The sequence below is a fragment of the Salvelinus fontinalis genome, chromosome 19, assembly GCF_029448725.1.
Source record: "Salvelinus fontinalis isolate EN_2023a chromosome 19, ASM2944872v1, whole genome shotgun sequence".
NCBI classification, from domain to species: Eukaryota; Metazoa; Chordata; class Actinopteri; order Salmoniformes; family Salmonidae; genus Salvelinus; species Salvelinus fontinalis.
In genome coordinates, this window is record NC_074683.1 from 14,434,221 (window position 1) to 14,457,130 (window position 22,910).

The 22,910-nt window shown below is 40.2% G+C and overlaps 1 protein-coding gene across 2 annotated transcripts in view; it reads right to left on the bottom strand.

The window, feature by feature from the left end:
- LOC129816411 (nck-associated protein 5-like) overlaps positions 1–22,910 on the bottom strand; it is a 111,295-nt gene that overhangs the window by 82,687 nt on the left and 5,698 nt on the right. For both annotated transcript variants that reach the window (XM_055870869.1, XM_055870868.1), the window contains exon 2: positions 11,327–11,444. In XM_055870869.1, coding sequence (XP_055726844.1) covers positions 11,327–11,355 — 29 coding nt within the window. In that variant the 5' untranslated portion in view covers positions 11,356–11,444. The remainder of the gene's footprint in view (positions 1–11,326; positions 11,445–22,910) is intronic.

The following is a 22,910-nucleotide window of genomic DNA, read 5'->3' on the forward strand; positions in this document are numbered from 1 at the left end:
GTACACTTCAACTATGAGAGACAAAATGAGAAAAAAAATCTTGAAAATCACATTGTAGGATTTTTAATGAATTTATTTCATAATTATGGTGGAAAATAAGTATTTGGTCACCTACAAACAAGCAAGATTTCTGGCTCTCACAGACCTGTAACTTCTTCTTTAAGAGGCTCCTCTGTCCTCCACTCGTTACCTGTATTAATGGCACCTGTTTGAACTTGTTATCAGTATAAAAGACACCTGTCCACAACCTCAAACAGTCACACTCCAAACTCCACTATGGCCAAAACCAAAGAGCTGTCAAAGGACACCAGAAACAAAATTGTAGACCTGCACCAGGCGGGGAAGACTGAATCTGCAATAGGTAAGCAGCTTGGTTTGAAGAAATCAACTGTGGGAGCAATTATTAGGAAATGGAAGACATACAAGACCACTGATAATCTCCCTCGATCTGGGGCTCCATGCAAGATCTCACCCCGTGGGGTCAAAATGATCACAAGAACGGTGAGCAAAAATCCCAGAACCACACGGGGGGACCTAGGGAATGACCTGCAGAGAGCTGGGACCAAAGTAACAAAGCCTACCATCAGCAAGGACATTGAAGATGAAACGTGGCTGGGTCTTTCAGCATGACAATGATCCCAAACACACCGCCCGGGCAACGAAGAAGTGGCTTCGTAAGAAGCATTTCAAGGTCCTGGAGTGGCCTAGCCAGTCTCCAGATCTCAACCCCATAGAAAATCTTTGGAGGGAGTTGAAAGTCCGTGTTGCCCAGCAACAGCCCCAAAACATCACTGCTCTAGAGGAGATCTGCATGGAGGAATGGGCCAAAATACCAGCAACAGTGTGTGAAAACCTTGTGAAGACTTACAGAAAACGTTTGACCTCTATCATTGCCAACAAAGGGTATATAAAAAAGTATTGAGATAAACTTTTCTTATTGACCAAATACTTATTTTCCACCATAATTTGCAACTAAAATCATAAAAAATCCTACAATGTGATTTTCAAGATTTTTTTTCCTCATTTTGTCTGTCATAGTTGAAGTGTACCTATGATGAAAATTACAGGCCTCTTTCATCGTTTTAAGTGGGAGAACTTGCACAATTGGTGGCTGACTAAATACTTTTTTGCCCTACTGTATAAGACTCCAGCTTCAGTGATTTTTGCAATTCGTTCCAGTCACTGGCAGCAGAGAACTGGAAGGAAAGGCGGCCAAAGGAAGTGTTGGCTTTGGGGATGACCAGTGAAATATACCTGCTGGAGTGGGGGGGGTTACTATACATAACTTTAACCCATTGTATAATAGCTTCTCCAAAATGGAAATATTCCAGGCATTTACAAATAAATTCCAGTCATACTTCATCAAAAGCCTTTTCAACGACAGCTTTGTCTACTAAGCCTGGTTTCCCAGACTTTTCATAGTGTTCTAGTGTTTCCACTACTTGTGTTATATTCTCTCCAATGTCTCATCCATGTAAAAAAGCTTTCTGATTAGGATGAATAATATCGGACAGTACCTTTTTAATTCTATGCACTAAGTGTAAGGAGCCTCCAATTATGTTTTTTAAAAATCAGACCTTCTTGTTGAGTATCTGGTAATCTACCATTTTTATAGGAGTGGTTAAAACTTAATAATGGTCCTCTGAGTACATGAAGAAAAGTTTGGTATACCTCCACTGGTATGCCATCCAGCCCTGGAGTTTTCCCGGACTTACAGGCTTTAACTGTATCAAGTTGCTCACCTGTAATTTGGCGTTCACATGAGTCTTTCTGTACAGCTGTTAATTTTACATTATGAATAGAAAAAAAATCCTTACAATTAACTTTGGTTAGTGGAGATGGAGGAAACTGTAATGAAAACCTACATTTAAAGTACTTTGCTTCCCCTTTCAAAATGTGGTTGGTGAATCATGGGTGACTCCATCATTTGTAACAAGTTATAGTAAATTATTTTTGATAGCATTTCCATGTTGAAGATTAAAAATAATTTGGTGCATTTTTCCCAATATTGCATCCAGTTCACTTTATTTTTTATAATATATTACACTAATATATTACACATGTTTTTTGTTTTTCCTATAACTTATTCTGTGCCTCTATGGTACAGTTTTTATTGCTATCTGTACTGTTAGTCTCTCTATTTCCTTTGTTAATATGAACTCTTTTGACCTAAATTGCTTTTGTTTTAAAGATGAGTATTGCATTGGCCTCTAAAGGCACATATAAAAGCTCCCATACAATAAGGTGATCTGCTGTACCTACGTCATGTTGGAAAAAGTCAGTTATAAATGATTCTGTCCTGGTTAAAAACAAGTTGTCATCCAATAGGCTTTGATTCAATTTCCAACATCCTCGTCCACGTGGAAATTCTGTCAGAGTAATGTATATGCCAATTATTAGATGGTCCTAGCGCATTTTGTCCCCTATCAAAACTTTTTATAACTTTTGGTGCCAGCGAGAATGACATAAGAAAGTAGTTAAGACGACTAGCTTGACTAAGCCTCCGCCATGTATATCTCACTAGGTCAGGATATTTAAGCCTCCATATATCCACTAGTTGCAATACATCCATGATATTCGTGATTTCCTTAAATGCGTGAGGGTGATACTGTAGTTTGTAATGTGATTTCCTTTACCACCCATTGAGGTATTTAAAACTGTATTATAATCTCCCACCATAATAGTAGAGTCTTGCATTGCTTGTAGGCTTGATAAGTTATTATATATATTTTCAAAGAAGCATGGATCATCATTATTTGGACCGTACAGATTAATAAGCCAAATCAGTTTATGGTCTAATAACATATTCAAAAGATCCAATCTACCTTGTCAATCTGTTTGGAGAATTTGCACATTCGGATAAATAAAAAAAAGTTAATTAATAGCATCACACCTTTTGAGTTTCTTTGCCCATGGGAGAATTATATATCACCCCCCCCTCCCCAAGTCCTTTTTCCATACAACTTCATCTAAAATTGTTGAAGGAGTTTACTGTGAACAATAGATATTTCATCCCTTCTCTTTTAGCCAGGTAAATACTGATCGTCTTTTCTTATTATCTGCTAAGCCATTACAATTATAACTGGCTACACTTATTCTCCATTTACCGTAATGAGATACAAGTTTCAATTATATTTATCATAATATATGTTTGTTAATAAAAAATATAAAAAAATACCATGATGATTGAGTGTCCATACAGCTGTATCATGATATTTGCACTGCTACTGAGTAAACCTCCAATTGTTCTCCACTATTCCACCCAATAAAACCTTCCCCCATCCCAAGTTGGGTTGTCATCCTAGTGACTGGCAGACCACCCCTGTCCACCTGGATCCTATGGTCTTTGAGAGATTGAGACCCATCCTTTAAAAAGAGCACACAGTGCCACCTACAGAACAAAAGCAGATTAACACCCAAAAGCATTTCCACCGCCCTCACCAAGATTGCACTGTGTACTGTTATAAAAATAAAAATAAATGTATATATATATTATTTAAATATATATATATATATATTTTTTTTTTTAAATAACAGAATACAGTACAATCGTGGTGAGGGCGTTGGAAATGCTATATATATTGCACATCTTAATTAATTTGTTGGGGCGGCAGGTAGCCTAGTGGTTAGAGTGTTGGACTACATTTTACATTTACATTTTAGTCATTTAGCAGACGCTCTTTTCAGAGCGACTTACAGTAGAGTGCATACATTTTATTACATTTTTACATACTGAGACAAGGATATCCCTACCGGCCAAACCCTCCCTAACCCGGACGACGCTATGCCAATTGTGCGTCGCCCCACGGACTAGTAACTGAAAGGTTACAAGATTGAATCCTCCAGCTGAACAAGGCAGTTAACCCACTGTTTCTAGGCCGTCATTGAAAATAAGAATTTGTTCTTAACTGACTTGCCTAGTTAAATAAAGGTATTTTTTTTTAATAATAATAATAAAACATTTCCACAATTAACTAATAATATGCGTACTAATGTAGGCACTTCATACGAAGGATTGTTACCTATAATTGGGACTGGCATTACAAAAATAACATTGTTTGGCAAGCAATTCATTTTTGTGAAGCAGTTATTGTAATTCATCCTATACTTTCCCTAACATTTTTATTTTTTAATTTATCTGTTATTTTACCAGGTAAGTTGACTGAGAACACGTTCTCATTTACAGCAACAACCTGGGGAATAGTTACAGGGGAGAGGAGGGGGATGAATGAGCCAATTGTAAACATCATTACCCCTTAGCAACAGATGTGGGATACATTCACACACTCTCCCCACCGTTCCATCACAAACAACCACAAGCTCAGATGTTCAACAGATGTTCCATCCCTGAGCCCAACTCAAGAGAATACTTGATGCCCGAATGCATATACAGTTGTAGCTGTTTGAGAAGGCATGCAAAATTGAGCAAGAATGGGGAGATTTGCTTAACCAATGTCAAGTCCTAGCTGAAGGATTGCAGATACCCCCCTTTCCCCTGAGACACACACACGATGGTCCCCCGTTGTGACAGTCAAACCTTTTGATTTATTTTGTGCCGACCGGGCCACAATAATTTGCTCCCTCTCTGATTGTCCGAGTTTGACCCTCTCCCCAAGGGTTACTGCAGCTAGTGTTGCCAGCCCTGCCACTACCTGGGTTGGGGTCTCCACTGGAAATCCCACCGAAATTCCTTGAATATCATGCTCACCCACCCGGGGGCTTTGATGAGGCAACCTCAGACCCTCGAGGGGACGGTGCTGCTTTACTGGGTCTCTGACCACGTTTATCTTTCTGTCTTGGTTGTCTATAGGATACTTGCAGTGGGCCTATAAAACAGTAAAGGACTTCTCCTTATTGTGTGGGTCACTGAGGTTCGGTGTTTAGGGTATTGGGTTGTGGACCGTTCCATCGTGATAGGACAATAAATAAATAGACTATATTTGTAATTTCTTTTCCAATTTATATCCCATATCTGCACAACATTGAAACGCTCTCTTTCACAACTCCTGCTTGCAGACACACGGGTTCCGGCATTTGCAACCATTTTCCTTTTCACTCTCTTAACTCACCACACTTTTCCAATCACAAAAACGCACACCTCATCTTCCATCACAACCATGCTTCCCCCACATACCGTGCCTTCTATGTCCTCTGTTTGCTGTGTTTTTATCCCTACCATGCCGACCCAACTTTGGACTTTTTACTACTTTTGTGGTTCCAGTTTCTTATATTTGAAGATGTATTATTTGTCTCACTACATCTCAGCCCCGTTATTCAAACACGTATAGTATGATTCTCAGAACATCAAAGCAATGTCTCATTCATTATATCGCCTTCTCATTACATTTCAGCCTCGTCTCACTTCATACATTGCAATTCATGTAAAATGGCATGCTCTTAAACCAAACTGTTGTTTATCTTTAACATAAATGAAACCTTGCTTCAGACTCTTCTTCACACACACATTCAACCCCATGCCGTTTTTCCAATCCAATTTCCGGGACGTTGTTGTTCCCTCTAAATAACGCTACAAACATGGTGCACAGATTCCTCAGATCCATATTGTATCTGGGAGTCAGTTAGCATTTCCTGTGTATGAGTGGGCATTTGGAAAAAAATGGTCCGTCGGCCTCTTACCCTAACTATGTTATTATTTTCCGCATACAGGACTTACATTTCTTACAGTTAAAAAATATCAGAACTGCTCACTGCTTATAACAAGCATGCATGACACACTATAGAACTGTTGCTAAGATACCACCTAATCACAGTTATCATTACAACAATTGCTTTGTTTTCTTTGAGTACATGAAACTAGGCTATATGATATGTCATCTTTCCAGGCAGACGGACAGTTCAGACAGGCAGGCACGCAGGCAGACGGAAGGCAAAGGGATCGGGGGACTGCCAGACAGACAATGTACACATGTAAAAGCACAAACACATTCACACAGACATATAGCTGGCCTACTGTCACACATATAGGATAGGAGGCAGGTAGTAACATACCTGGCTTGCATGGTCCTAGTACAGCACCCTGTTAAATTATTATTAAAATGTTTTACTCTATTACTGTGCTGTGCCACCCACACAACAGACACTGATTCCCCTCATTAAATTGGAAAAGTCTAATGGTTATGTAAGTACTTACAGTTTTCTCGGATACTTGAGCACTGTGAAGGAAACTATTTGGGAAATATTGGATCCTTATTCTGAGATTAAGAATAGTCTCACTTCTATTAAATGTTTCATTACCATCTTATTCCGTTTACTCTTTTCCACAGAAAAAGTTGGCCTATTGATGGTTATAGTTAGTATTTGTTTTAGCCATTATCTAATGAGTGGTGAGATTACCTTCTAATTTGATGAATAAAGATACTATTTTGACAGAGTTAGCTGTTTTTGTAACATGTATCTTAAATTGTGATAGTGTTAGTTAATTTTGCAAAAGTGCGTTTGCAGTTTAGGTCTGTAAAGTTGTTTGCAGTTTAGTTGTTTGGATCCGCCTTGATTAGACCAAACCACAAACTTTCTGTAGGCCAACACCTCATTTTCTTTTGTGGGGGAGCAATCCTTTGTGTGCCTGTTAATTATGGCTGCAATCCCGTTAACGGGATCGATATGACAACAGCCAGTGAAAGTGCAGGGCGCCAAATTCAAATAACAGAAATCTCATAATTAAAATTCCTCAAACATACATGTATTTTATACAATTTTAAAGGTAATCTTGTTGTTAATCCCACCAAAGTGTCCGATTTCAAATAGGCTTTACAGCGAAAGCACTACAAACGATTATGTTAGGTCACCGCCAAATCACAGAAAAATTCAGCCATTTTTCACGCCAAAGAGAGGAGTCACAAAAAGCACAAAGAGATAAAATTAATCACTAAACTTTGATGATCTTCATCAGATGACACTCATATGACTTCATGTTACACAATACATGTATGTTTTGTTTGATAAAATTCATATTTATATCAAAAAATCTGAGTTTACATTGGCTCGTTACGTTCACTAGTTCCAAAAACATCCAGTGATTTTGCATAGCCACATCAATTTTACAGAAATACTCATCATAAATGTTGATGAAAATACAAGTGTTACATAAGGAATTATAGATATACCTCTCTTTAATGCAACCGCTGTGTCAGACTTCAAAATAACTTTACGGAAAAAGCAAACCATGCAATAATCTGAGAACGGTGCTCAGAAAGAAAAAAAATGTATCCGCCATGTTGGAGTCAACAGAAATCAGAAATAACGTTATAGATATTCCCTTACCTTTTATGATCTTCATCAGAATGCACTCCCAGGAATCCTAGCTCCACAATAAATGTTAGATTTGTTCGATAATGTCCATTATTTATGTCCATGTAGCTAGTTTTGTTAGGGCGTTTAGTACACAAATCCAAACGCTCATGCAGATCCAGGTGAACGTCAGGCGAAAAGTTCAAAAAGTTTTATTACAGGTAGTAGAAAAATTTCAAACTAAGTATAGAATCAATCTTTAGGATGTTTTTATCATAAATCTTCAATAACGTTCCAACCGGAGAATTCCATTGTCTGTAGAAAAGCCCTGGAACGCAGGTCGCTATCATGTGAAATGCGAGTGACCAGGACCTGGCTCTCTGCCAGACCACTGACTCAAAGAGCTCTCATCCGGCCCCACATCACAGTAGAAGCCTCATTCAAGTTTCTAAAGACGGTTGACTTCTAGTGGAAGCCTTAGGAAGTGCAACATAACCAATATCCCACTGTGTATTCAATAGGGGCTGTGTATTCAATAGGGGCTGGGTTGAAAATCGACCAACCTCAGATTTCCCACTTCCTGTTGTGATTTCTTCTCAGGTTTTTGCCTGCCTTATGAGTTCTGTTATACTCACAGACATCATTCAAACAGTTTTTGAAACTTCAGAGTGTTTTCTATCCAATAATAATAATAATATGCATATATTAGCAACTGGGACTGAGGAGCAGGCCGTTTACTCTGGGCACCTTTCATCCAAGCTACTCAATACTGCCCCTGCAGCCATAAGAAGTTAAACTGGGCTTATTCCTGTTCATAGCTGTAAAATGTTAGATTTTTAAATAACTAAAAAATAGCATTACCGCTACAGCTATCTCTGCCCTCAAACCAGAGGAGTTAGGACCCAATTAACAAGGAACTCTAACAAAAAGCAGACCTTTTTTTTCAGGTTATAATAACATAATTCTATATCTACTACCTTGTGAATTATTATGTTAATTGTCTTCAATAAATTACTTTATTATGTATGCCGCTTGACAACTGAAGAACAAGTTCACTTTTACCTCAAATGTACACTACCGGTCAAAGGTTTTAGAACACCTGCTCATTCAAGGGTTTTTCTTTATTTGTACTATTTTCTACATTGTGGAGTAATAGTGAAGACATCAAACTATGAATTAACACATATGGAATCATGTAGTAACCAAAAAAGGGTTAAACAAATCAAAATATATTTTATATTTGAGATTCTTCAAATAGACACCCTTTGCATTAATGACAGCTTTGCACAGTTTTGGCATTCTCTCAACCAGCTTCACCTGGAATGCTTTTCCAACAGTCTTGAAGGAGTTCCCACATATGCTGAGCACTTGTTGGCTGCTTTTCCTTCACTCTGCGGTCCGACTCATCCCAAACCATCTCAACTTGGTTGAGGTTTGAACTCATTTGGACTCAAATTTGGACTCATCAGACCAAAGGACAAATTTCCGCCGGTCTATTGTCCATTGCTTGTGTTTCTTGGCCCAAGCAAGTCTCTAATTATTATTTATGTCCTTTAATAGTGGTTTCTTTGCAGCAATTCAACCACGAAGGCCTGATTCACACAGTCTCCTCTGAACAGTTGATATTGAGATGTGTCCATTACTTGAAATCTGTGAAGCATTTATTTGGGCTGCAATTTCTGAGAATGGTAACTCTAATGAACGTATCCTCTGCAGCAGAAGTAACTCTGGGTCTTCTATTCCTCTGGTGGTCCTCATGACAGACAGTTTCATCATAGCGCTTGATGGTTTTTGCGACTGCACTTGAAGAAACTTTCAAAGTTCTTGAAATGTTCCATATTGACTGACCATGTCTTAAAGTAAGGATGGACTGTCATTTCTCTTTGCTTATTTGAGCTGTTTTTGCCATAATATGGTCTTGGTCTTTTACCAAATAGGGCTATCTTCTGTATACCCCACCCTACCTTGTCACAACACAACTGATTGGCTCAAACAAACTTCTTCAGACTAGGCTCCTTTTTTCAGAATTTCCGCCTTACTGACGTGTCCAAAGTAAACTGCCTGTTACTCAGGCCCAAAAGCCAGGATAAGCACATCATTGGTAGCATTGGATAGAAAACATTTTTAAGTTTGTAGAAATGTTAAAATAATGTATGAGACTATAACACAATTGATATGGTAGGGGAATATCCAAAGAAAAACCACCCAGAATTATTATTATTTCTTTTTAGCTCCCAGGCTCTTATAATGGAAAGCTAAGGGTTCTTTGTAATTCCAGCTCCCAGATTGCAATTCCTATGGCTTCCACTAGATGTCAACAGTCTTTGTTTCATGCACATTTGTGGCCTGCTGGAGATCATTTTGCAGGGCTCTGGCAGTGCCCCTCCTTGCACAAAGGCGGAGGTAGCGGTCCTGCTGCTGGGTTGTTGCCCTCCTACGGCCTCCTCCAGGTCTCCTGATGTACTGGCCTGTCTCCTGGTAGCGCCTCCATGCTCTGGACACTACGCTGACAGTCACAGCAAACCTTCTTGCCACAGCTCGCATTGATGTGCCATCCTGGATGAGCTGCACTACCTGAGCCACTTGTGTGGGTTGTAGACTCCGTCTCATGCTACCACTAGAGTGAAAGCACCGCCAGCATTCAAAAGTGACCAAAACATCAGCCAGGAAGCATAGGAACTGAGAAGTGGTCTGTGGTCACCACCTGCAGAATCACTCCTTTATTGGGGGGTGTCTTGCTAATTGTCTATAATTTCCACCTTTTGTCTATTCCATTTGCACAACAGCATGTGAAATTTATTGTCAATCAGTGTTGCTTCCTAAGTGGACAGTTTGATTTCACAGAAGTGTGATTGACTTGGAGTTACATTGTGTTGTTTAAGTGTTCCCTTTATTTTTTTGAGCAGTGTATATAAGTTTGAAAGAGTGCTAAAGAGTGCTAAAGTGATTCAATATTAGTCCTGTATTGACACTTTGCCTGTTTGATGGTTAGTCTGAGGGAAAAGTGGGATTTCTTATAAGTGTCCGGATTAGTGTCCAGACGCTTATAAGAAAGTAGCAGCTCTACCCTTTAGCTCGGTGCGGATGTTGCCTGTAACTCATGGCTTCTGGTTGTACGTATGGCCACTGTAGGGAAGACGTCATCGATGCACTTATTGATGAAGCTGGTGACTGAGGTGGTATTCTCCTCAAAGCCATGGATGAATCCCGGAACATATTCCAGTCTGTGCTAGCAAAACAGTCCTGTAGCATAGCATCCACGTCATCTGACCCCTTCCGTATTGAGCGAGTCAATGGTACTTCCTGCTTTAGTTTTTGCTTGTAAGCAGGAATCAGGGGGATAGCATTATGGTCAGATTTGCCAAATGGAGGGCGAGGGAGAGTTTTGTACATATTGTATGTGGAGTAAAGATGTTCTAGAGTTTTTTTTACCTCTGGTTGCACATATGACATGCAGGTAGAAATGAGATAAAACAGACTTAAATTTGTCTGAATTAAAGTCCCCGGTCACTAGTATATAGGTCCAGTTTATTCTCCAGTGATTGTACGTTGGCCAATAGAACAGATGGTAGAGGCGGGTTACCCACTTGCCGACAAATTCTCACAAGGCACCCTGATCTGCGTCCTCCTTCTTTTCTTCTTGCGGATTACGGGGATTTGAGCCTTGTCTGGGAGCAACATTATATCCTTTGCGTCAGACTCATTAAAGAAAACAATTCGGCCAGTTAGGTTAGTAATCGCTGTTCTGATATCCAGCAGCTCTTTACATTCATAAGAGACAGTAGCATCAACATTATGTACAAAATAAGTTACAATGCGAAAAAACACACAAAAGAACACAATTGGTTAGGGGCCCGTAAAATGGCAGCCATCCCCTCCGGGGTGTTTTGGGGGTTGGTGAGGTGTGGTTTGAGTTGCCATATTGCCATCTACAGGCGTAATTCCCTCACACATAGGGGAAGGGAAATCATTTAACTGCTATGTATAGGGGAGACATTTCCCCCCTAGCGTTGGTTTACATATATGCTGCATGGCTCCCTAAGGTGGAGTGGGTGGATATGAAGTTGCGTTACAGTACCTGACGAAGTGTTGTTGCAGTGACACCATCTGCTAATATCCTTGCTGAGCCTCGTCCCTCTCCTCTCCCCACGCCCAGATGTTGTTTGTTCTCCGGCTAGACTTTCGGATCGCTCAGGCTGTAAGAGGAATGAAGAGCATAATAATTTAATACAATTAAAAAATACAGTAGGCTACATATGTTCACATATTTCACCAGCATAAGAAAAAAACAACTGTTGATACTGTAGATGAACTCCACAAATATGTGTAAGAGCCCCATAGTTTACAGGTTGAAGGTATGACAAGTAAAACTAAATGCATGCTCTTCAACCGATCGCTGCCCGCACCTGCCCGCCCGTCTAGCATCACTACTCTGGACGCTTCTGACTTAGAATACACGGACAACTACAAATACCTAGGTGTCTGGTTAGACTGTAAACTCTCCTTCCAGACTCACACTAAGCAACTCCAATCCAAATCCAAAATCTAGAATCGGCTTCCTATATCGCAACAAAGCATCCTTCACTCATGCCGCCAAACAATGCAAAAATCAACAGAGCAAAGTACAGAGAGATCCTTGATGAAAACCTGTTCCAGAGCGCTCAGGACCTCAGACTGGGGTGAAGGTTCACTTGGCTCTGGTGAGGTATGACAGTTGAACTAAGCTCATGGAAGCATTTCTAAAAGTTATATTCTTCAAGAGTAAATGGCTATATATCATTAACTGAAAAGTCCAAAAATGAATGTAACAATCACAGAATTGTAATTGTAAAGATCCAAAACCAATGTGCCTCCAAAACCAATGAGTCACGTGTGACACAACCTTTAGTGTGTTCCAGACTATGTCAGCTCTGTGATAGTATGTATGAGCTAACTGCAGTAAAATGTTGGTTCATTGACTCACTCAACAATCTTTCCCAAAGTCAAAGATATTTTCCTTATACCTGTATGCAACTTAAAATTATGCAATGATTTAATTTTGTTTGATAGGAACCAAATGAATCTCTGGAGGTATCTACCAAAACATTTACAGTCTAACTACAAATGTGCGAGACATACATTTTTCTGTCAATTTTGTATAATTTTTCTGTCTCTGTGTTGCCAAGATGGCAATATCGACTATAACCTGGGTCACCACTCCCATCTAGTGGTGAACACCGTCAGTTACTAGACCATCAGGGCTCCATGTCATGTGACACGTTTAATTTTATCCCAGCATGTTTCTTCTTGTATTAGAATTATGTCTGTGTGTTGGTCACTGTTATGGATATTCTGTGTATTGGCAATATACATAAAAAAGGAGAGGACAAATATTTGTCTATTCTTAAAAATGCGCTGTGAAAACGCACCATACTACTGGTTATTAAACGCTGTCTTATGTAGGGGCATTATATAACAGGTTGCCTCGTATAGCATTATCAATTATCTTTTTGCTCTATTGTCCCCTGCAGAGGGAGCGCTCAGTCCACGAGCATGAACCTTTGACATGCAATTATGAATGACCTGGAATTTACCTTTTTATGTCCCATGTCCACAACAAATTCAAGGAAACGTACAGTATTATACTGAGCCATGAGTGCATTGAACTAACTCCGTTCCATCTTATATAGCGCAAGTGAATATCAAAACTGGTTTCAAAAAAACAAATAAAGCAACACCTCACGGTACAACGCCTCTCCCCTTGTGACCTACTTGTTGTGTGTATGTACTGACATGTACGAGTAACTGATAGATGCACACACACTAGATGTTAATGTTTTTAAATGCATATAAATTGTAAAGTCTTTTGTCTGTAATGTCTTTTTCGTTATCTGTCGAATCCGAGTAAGATTAGCTGTCGCCATTGACGTCGACTAATGGGGATCCATTTTTTTTAATGCCTTAGTTGATAACTGCCAAGTGAATCTGCACACGGTTACAATGCCATCATTTTAAAGCTTGTGGATTATGGATCCATAGAGATGGTTCATAATCATAACACCAAGATCTTTCTAAAAAAGCATTATACCTAGCCTGAAATCAGCTAATTCTTATTTTTTTTAATGCACGGACTCTGCATTTAAAATACAATAGGCGATATCGATCAAAGAGATTGTGAAAGCTCAGAGGCTACAATAAGATACTAATCTTATTTCACAAAATAAAGGAAGATCCTTGATTTGCGAGAGTTTACTGAATTAGTAGGATCTGCTGGAATTCAGGACAAGTGACCTAGATCAGGAGTGTCACGCTAGGATGTTAAAGGGCTGTACGAGTGCTGCTGTACTGTGGTTTGTTTGTTGCTTAATTACATGACCAAGTCAAATGATTCACCCACTGTTGGGATTTACTGTGAGGACAACTATGAATAGGCCCTCATATGCTCAGATAACTAAAACATCTACTGTATGGTGACCAGGGTTGAACATAACATTGTAGGCAATGGTCATAGTGGATTAATACACACCAGATGATCCAATATAAATAATAAGAATTAACACTGCGTGTTAAATCAACACTGAACGTGTGGAGTCTGTGGACCCATATACACACCGGAACAGTGTTAAATTAACACACTGCTTAGTGTAAAGCCTTATTCAAATATGTCCCAGAGTGCCTTTCGAGTAATTGTAGAGTTTACCACCCATGACTGTATTTGTTAGTAACAGAGACATCATTGTTGCATTCATCCATTTTTGGGTCCTATGGACTTCACCAAGTGAGATGCTAACTGAATATGTAATCATAAAAAAAAAAGATTTAACACAGTACTGCAATGTTGAGACAGGCATCCCAATTCTGATCTTTTTTTCAGTAATTGCTATTTTGACCAATCACATCAGATCTTTTCAAATCAGATCTTTTTCAGCGCTGATCAGATTGGTCAAAAGACAAATTAGTGAAAGAATATCAGAATTTGGCTGCCTGTGTAAACACAGCCTATCATACGTAATTCATCATTTGAGGGCCTAGTTTTACCCTAATAAAGGGGCCTGAATCTCATACACATCACTTTGAACCAAAACCACACCCATTATTATCATATTTCCCTGCATGCTCTATTGCAGGTTGATTTTTTAATTATTTGTTTCAATATCTATGTTTGTGCATGTACGTTGATTGATTTATTGAGTAATTCATTATTCTTATACTACTCAAATATAAATTACAAAAAAATTCTAAACTAATCCAATATGTTACTTGGACTTATTGCACCCATTACTGAAATACTTGTTCCAGTTTAGATGGTTTAGATAGTCTCATGGCATAGTCTTCCTAACCCTGGCAGTCATTCTAAATAAAGGTTGTGGGTGAAATGTATTTTGGAAATACCCACACTGGCTGGATTCCAATAGGAATTACACATCACCTTTCAAACCTGCATAAAGTGACTTGCAGGCCTGATGTGGTCTGTAAACCATGAGTCCATTGTATTACACTCAGAATAAAAGGTTTAGATAAAAGGGGTACAAACACATTTCACTTTAGTGGTGCCCTGTAACTTCTTAAAGAATTGTTGGTTTGACACCTGTTGTATGTGACGCATGTGACAAATAAAAGTTGGTTTGATTTCCCAAAATTCACAGGTTTTCCACAAATCCTGCTTGGAATTTTCCTGGAAACTGAAGCAGGAAATCTGAAATCCTTCAACTAGCATTTTTTGAAAATCTGGGCATTTTGCTATTTGCTACCTTTAGCTATTAGTGCATAATTGTACCCCAGTTCATATCTCAACCACATCAAGCCTGCAAGTAGGGTTGCAAAATCCAGTGACTTTCCCAAAATGCCCAGATTTTCAAAAAATGCTGGTTGAAGGATTTCAGATTTCCTGGGAAATGCTTACTTTACAAGCCCTTAACCAACAATGCTTTAAGAAGTTAAGAAAAAAAAGTGTTAAGTTCAAAATTGAAAATAAAAGTAACAAATAATTAAACAGCAACAGTAAAATAACAATAGTGAGGCTATATACAGCAGGTACCAGTACAGAGTCAATGTGCGGGGGCACCGGTTAGTCGAGGTTATTGAGGTAATATGTACATGTAGGTAGAGTTAAAGTGACTATGCATAGATAATAAACACAGCTTAGCAGCAGCGTAAAAGAGGGGTCTGGGTAGCCCTTTGATTAACTGTTCCGGAGTCTTATGGCTTGGGGGTAAGAAGCTGTTATTAAGAAGCCTTTTGGACCTAGACTTGGCGCTCCAGTACCGCTTGCCGTGCGGTAGCAGATAAAACAGTCCATGACTAGTGTGGCCTCTAATGTATCCTGCACACACAACCCATGTAGAATTCCGGGTCTCTGGCAGCAGTTGGAACCGTCAATCTGCGATCAAGAACACAAAGTTCAGCTAAGCCTATGCTGCCCTTCAGTCCCTTTACTTTTTGTCCCTGATGGAGACATGGATCACCCCAGAGAACCCTGCTACTCCAGCTGCTCTGTCTTCATCTGACTATGTTTTCTCTCATAGTCCGAAAGCATCTGGTTGTCGTGCTGGTGGCATGGGTCTACTCATTTGTCATTAGTGGAGATTTTCTCTATCTCTCACCTGTCCATCTCCTCATTTGAATTCCATGCTGTCACTGTCACTTGTCCACTCAAGCTTAACATTATTGTCATCTATCATCCACCAGGTGCCGTTGGAGAGTTCGTCAATGAGCTTGACACCTTGATAAGCGCATTTCCTGACGATGGCTCACCGCTCTTCATACTTGACGACTTCAACGTCCCGACGTCTGCTTTCGATTCATTTTTTCCCAACTCTCTCTTCCCCTCCTTGCCTCTTTTGACCATACCCTTTCCCAATCCCCTCCAACTCACAAAGCAGGCCATATGCTTGACTTCATCTTTACTAGAGGCTGCTCGCATACTAAACTCACTGTAACCCCCCTCTAGGTCTCTGATCACTACTTTGTTTCATTTTCTGTCTCCCTTTCCTCCAACCCTAACCACTCAGCCCCTACCCAGATGGTCATGCACTGTCATAATCTTCGCTCTCTCTCTCCCACTACTCTCTTCTCTTCTATCCTATCATCTCTCCCTTTTGTTAAATCCTTCTCCCTCCGGTCTCCTGATTCTGCCTCTTCGACCCTACACTCCTCCCTTTCCACATCCTATGACTCACACTGTCCCCTTTCCTGCCGGCCGGCTCGGCCCTCCCCTCCTGCTCCGTGGCTAGTTGACTCATTGCGAGCATACAGAACAGGACTGCGGGCAGCTGAGCGAAACTAAACTTCCGGAAGACCTATCAACCTTTCACTCCCTCCTCTCTATTTTCTCTTCCTCTGTATCTGATGGTAAAGCCACTTTCTACCTCTCTATATTTCAAGCTTCTACCGCTAACCCTAGGAAACTCTGTGCCACTTAAAAAACTTCTTAGGGATAGCCCCCTTTTTTTTAAATTTTCACCTAAATGACATACCCAAATCTAACTGCCTGTAGCTCAGACCCTGAAGCAAGGGTATGCATATTCTTGGTACCATTTGAAAGGAAACACTTTGAAGTTTGTGGAAATGTGAAGTGAATGTAGGAGAATATAACACAATAGATCTGATAGCATAAAATACAAAGAAAAAAACAACCAGTGTTTTTTTACCACCATCTTGAAATGGAAGAGAAAGGTCTCTCTTATTGCCATCACTCCGTTTGTAATGCCGATAGTGTCCACAAGATAGAAGCAGTGTATGTAAAAAGTTTCAGATGGATTACTTGGAGTATGACAGACATTTAGTGTGAAGTCCCCATGTACATTTGGGCAAATTGTGAAAGAGACATTTGCATTCATATTCCATTTTTCTGCAAGAATATCATCAAATCTGTATACTTGGACATTGATGTAGCTTTCCAAGTATTAGTAGCCATATTATAAGTTCAACATTTGCAAAACAACCAGTTTTCATAACTTCATAAGTCTGAATATCCTTATAATTTTTGTCCAAAATGAAAATGCATCCTGTCGTACAAGGTTAGAAGCTACATTTTACAACATATACATGGTTTCCGGGTACTCCCATAAAGCCCGGCTCATTGGCTATCTAGCTAGCTTTGTTTGACCCCGATTGGTGCTTATTTGACAAAGATACAGTTGTTCAAGAGATGGTCACAGGCGTCATCGGCATACCATGAAGGTGTCACTCTCTGACCAAATATGGTGCCCTATAGGATATACTACACCCCTAATGAAATAGTGAAGTCTTGTTACCTTCTAGAATCTCTGAGGAATAGATATGAACGTGATTTTTACTTGTTGAAACAACATTTAGGGTGAGATTTCTTTCTTTGAAAATTGAACAAGTGGAAATACAAAATCAATCGTGCATGCTATATGGACCTTCAGAATATGAAAAATGATTTTATCTAACAAAATGAGACTTCATGTTATCTCTGGGACCCTTTGGATGATAAATCAGAGCAAGATTTCAGAATGTAAGGACACATTTCACCTTCGGAGGTGAATTTATCAAACCTATAGCATTGAAAAAAGTGTTTTGTTGTTAGAAGCTCTCCTCAAACAATAGCATGGCATTTTTTCGAAGTAATAGCTACCGTAAATTGGACAGTGTAGTTATATTAACTTCTTGTCAATATGGGGGCGCTGTTTCCCCATTGGAAAAAATAGTGCCCAAATTAAACTGCCTTGTACTCAATTCTTGCTCGTACAATATTACAATTGGATAGAAAACACTCTCTAGTTTCTAAGACCGTTTGAATTATGTCTGTGAGTGAAACAGAACTGGACTTAGAGCAATTTTCCTATGAGGATTTGAAAATGCTGAAATCTGCTCGCTGTTCCCAGAACAGTTTATTAAATTGCCTGTCCTCTATTGGTTGAGATGCACTGCATACGCCTTCCCCTGGGTGTCAGCGAATAGAGGGACTTGAAATGGAGTCTCTAGGCAGATCTGAAAGTTTATAAATAGCTTGGAAACAAGGTGTCCCATCTTTTGACTCTTCGCTCTGACGCAGGGAGGATCTTGGCATGTCGTGCTAGAAGCTCCTGTTTTAGATACATCTTAGATATATCCGGCTCTGTTTTTATTCGATATAGGTGTTAAAGACATCATAATGTTGTTAATTATAAACCGATTTATAGCAGTTTATATCAGTTTATTGCGATTTTCCTGGATTTCTTTGTCATACGCTTTCACGAGTTGGACACTTCTCCAGTGGGTGGCTAACGTTAGCGGCTATTTCGACAGGACAAGAGGACATCTTTCAACCAAAAGACGATTGTTCTGGAGAAAGGACACCTTTCCCAAGATTCTGATGGAAGCACATCAAAAAGTAAGAAGTATTTATGCTGATAATTCGTTGTTCTGTTGACAAATGTTAAATAATAATTCCGCCATGAATTTCGGTGCGTCTGATTTAGCGCACGCTGTATGCTTGAAGTAACGTTAATTTTAAAAATGTAACCCAGCGATTGCATTAAGAACTAATTTGTCTTTCAATTGCTGTCCAACCTGTATTTTTTTAGTCAAGTTTATGAATAGTTTTCGATTAGAATAGGTGCCTCTCCAAGATGGCGCCGGACAGATTGCTTGAGGTTTTGGACACTAATCACATTGTATAAGCACGATTTGTGCCGCTAAATATGGACATTTTCGAACCAACTCTATATGAATTGTGTAATATGATGTTATAGGACTGTCATCTGAAGGATTCTGAGAAGGTTAGTGAAGAAATTAATATATTTTGGTGGTTTATACGTTATCGCTATTTTTGCCTTGAATCAATGCTGTTGTGATTTTTGCTATTGTGGTAAGCTAATATAACGCTATATTGTGTTTTCGCTGTAAAACACTTAGAAAATCTGAAATATTGGCTGGATTCACAAGATCTGTGTCTTTCATCTGCTGTACGCTGTGTATTTTTAAGAAATGTTTTATGATGAGTAATTAGCTAATACACGATGGTCTCTGTAGTTATTCTAGTCGCTTTGGTGAGAGTTGTGATAGTGGCTGCAATGGTAAACTATGATTTATACCTGAAATATGCACATTTTTCCAACAAAACATATGCTATACAATAGATATGTTATCAGACTGTCATCTGATGAAGTTGTTTCTTGGTTAGTGGCTATTTATATCTTTATTTGGTCGAATTTGTGATAGCTACTGATGGAGTAAAAAAATGGTGGAGTAAAAAAGTGGTGTCTTTTGCTAACGTGGTTAGCTAATAGATTTACATATTGTGTCTTCCCTGTAAAACATTTTAAAAATCAGAAATGATGGCTAGATTCACAAGATGTGTATCTTTCATTTGGTGTCTTGGACTTGTGATTTAATGATATTTAGATGCTACTATTTACTTGTGACGCTATGCTAGCCTATGTTTGTCAGCTTTTTTACTGGTGGGGGTGCTCCCGGACCCGGGTTTGTGAGGAAGTAGAGGTTAACAGGAATGTAAGCTTTCAGCCTATATAAGACACTTCTATGTACCGTCATTTGTTTTTAAACTAAAATCTGCGATTTTGATTTAACGCGCTGCATGACTTACAACTGTCCCGTTGACGGAACACCGATCCTTAAGATGTTTTTTTAATCCTTCTCCCTCTCACGGACGACTTTGTTAACCACTTTGGAAAAAAAGGTTGGCTACATCCTCTACTCATTAACTCAGCCTATTGAGTCCACTGGTCTCACTCACAAAGAACTACCCTATGCCTTGACCTCTTTCTCTCCTCTTTCTCTAGATGACATCCTGCGACTAGTGAGGTCTGGCCGCCCGACAACCTGCCAGCTCAACTTTATCCCCTCCTCCCTTCTCCAGATCATCTCTGGAGACCTTCTCTCTTTCCTCACTTCACTCAACAACTCATCCCTGACCACTGGTTGCATCCCCTCTGACTTCAAAATGCCCCGAGTTGCTCCCCTCCTCAAGAAATAAACACTCGACTCATGTGACATCAAGAAATATAGACCTATATCCCTTCTTTCCAAAACACTTGAGCGTGCTGTCTCTGATCAACTTTCTCGTCATCTCTCTCAGAACGATCTTCTTGACCCTAACCACTCAGGCTTCAAGACAGTTCACTCAACCGAGACTGCTCTTCTGTGTCACGGAGGCTTTCTGCACTGCCAAAGCTCTCTCCTCTGTTCTCATCCTCCTAGATCAATCTGCTGCCTTTGACACCGTGAACCATCAGATCATCCTTGCCACCCTCTCAGGGCTGGGCGTCTCAGGCTATGCACACTCTTGGATTGCATCCTAACTGGCAGGACGATCCTACCAGGTGTCGTGGAGAGGATCTGTGTCAGCACCACGTACTTTCACTACTGGTGTCCCCCCCGTGCTCAGTTCTAGGCCCTCTCCTCTTCTCTCTATACACCAAGTCACTCAGCCCCGTCATATCCTCACATGGTCTCTCCTACCACTGCTATGCGGATGACACTCAAATACTTTTCTCCTTCCCCCGCTTCTGACACCCAGGTGGCGACAAGCATCTCTGCATGCCTGGCAGATATCTCAACTTGGATATCGGCCCACCACCTCACGCTCAACAAAACTGAACAGCTTTCTCCCGGGGAAGTTTCTGCCCGCTTAAAGACTTCTCCATCATGGTTGACAACTCCACAGTGTCACCTTCCCAAAGTACAAAGAACCTTGGCGTGACCCTGGAAAACACCCTGTTGTTCTCTGCAAACATCAAAGCTGTGACTCACTCCTGCAGGTTCATGCTCTTCAGGCAGTTGTCCTCTCCCGTCTGGACTACCACAACTCGCTGTTGGCTGGGCTCCTCGCTTTGTCATCAAACCCCTGCAACTTATCCAGAACGCTGCAGGCTGCCTGGTTTTCAACCTTCCAAAGTTCTCATGTCACCCAGCTCCTCCACACACTCCACTGGCTACAAGAGCATGGTGCTTACCTACGGAACAGAAAGCGGAACTGCCCCTACCTACCTTCAGGCTATGCTAGAAAACCTACACCCCAACCCGAGCACTCCGTTCTGAATGACTCTATTATACAATGCGTTTCTTTGGGAAAATAAAACGATGGCCAAATACAATGTTTCATCAAATTATATATATATTTTTATAAATATATGATATAAAATTGATACCTAAACAGGTCCTACGTTTCAGAAATCAAGTTGCCCTGAGGTTTTTAATTAAGCAATGCACATGCACAAACATAGATATTGAAATACATATGGTATTGTGTTAACATTTTTACTTATGTCAATAAGGTATCTTTTTTATTTTTTTTTATAAATATGCTACAATTTCTAAAAACCTGTTTTCGCTTTGTCATTGTGGTGTATTGTGTGTAGATTGCTGAGGAAATTGTTTTATTTAATACATTTTACAATTGGCTGTAATGTAACAAAATGTGGAAAAAGTCAAGGGGTCTGAATACTTTCCGAAGGCACTGTATTTATTATAACATATTCCCATAGGATCTCAATCGGTGAAGTCCATAGGGCTGAAAATGGATGAATGCAACAACCATGTCTGTCAATAAAAAATACAGGCATGGGTGGTAACTCTGGGCAAGGCAAGACACTGGGAAATATTTGAATAAGGCTTTAGCAGCATGGTAATTTAACACTGTTGCCATTTGTACAGTCGTGGCCATGCTGTCAATTAACTTCTGGGCCACATCCTGACTGATGGCAGCCCATTCTTGCATAATCAATGCTTGGAGTTTGTCAGAATTTGTGGGTTTTTGTTTGTCCACCCGCCTCTTGAGGAATGACCACAAGTTCTCAATGGGATTAAGGTCTGGAGAGTTTCCTGGCCATGGACCCAAAATATTGATGTTTTGTTCCCCGAGCCACATAGTCATCACTTTTGCCTTATGGCAAGGTGTCCATCATGCTGGAAAAGGCATTGTTCATCACCAAACTGTTCCTGGATGGTTGGGAGAAGTTGCTCTCGGAGGATGTGTTGGTACCATTCTTTATTTATGGCTGTGTTCTTAGGAAAAATTGTGAGTGAGCTCACTCGCTTGGCTGAGAAGAAACCCGACACATGAATGGTCTCAGGATGCTTTACTGTTGGCATGACACAGGACTGATGGTAGCGCTCACCTTGTCTTCTCCGGACAAGCTTTTTTCCGGATGCCCCAAACAATCGGAAAGGGGGTTCATCAGAGAAAATTACTTTACCCCAGTCCTCAGCAGTTCAATCCCTGTACCTTTTGCAGAATATCAGTCTGTCCCTGATGTTTTTCCAGGAGAAAAGTGGCTTCTTTGCTGCCCTTGACACCAGGCCATCCTCAAAGTCTTCGCCTCACTGTGCGTGCAGATGAACTCACACCTGCCTGCTGCCATTCCTGAGCAAGTTCTGTTCTGGTGGTTCCCCGATCTCACAGCTGAATCAACTTTAGGAGATGGTCCTGGCGCTTGCTGGACTTTCTTGGGCGCCCTGAAGCCTTCTTCACAACAATTGAACCGCTCTCCTTGAAGTTCTTGATGATCCGATAAATGGTTGATTTAGGTGCAATCTTACTGGCAGCAATATCCTTGCCTGTAAAGCCCTTTTTGTGCAAAGCAATGATGACGGCACGTGTTTCCTTGCAGGTAACCATAGTTGACAGAGGAAGAACAATGATTCCAAGCACCACCCTCCTTTTGAAGCTTCCAGTCTATTTTTCGAACTCAATCAGCATGACAGAGTGATCTCCA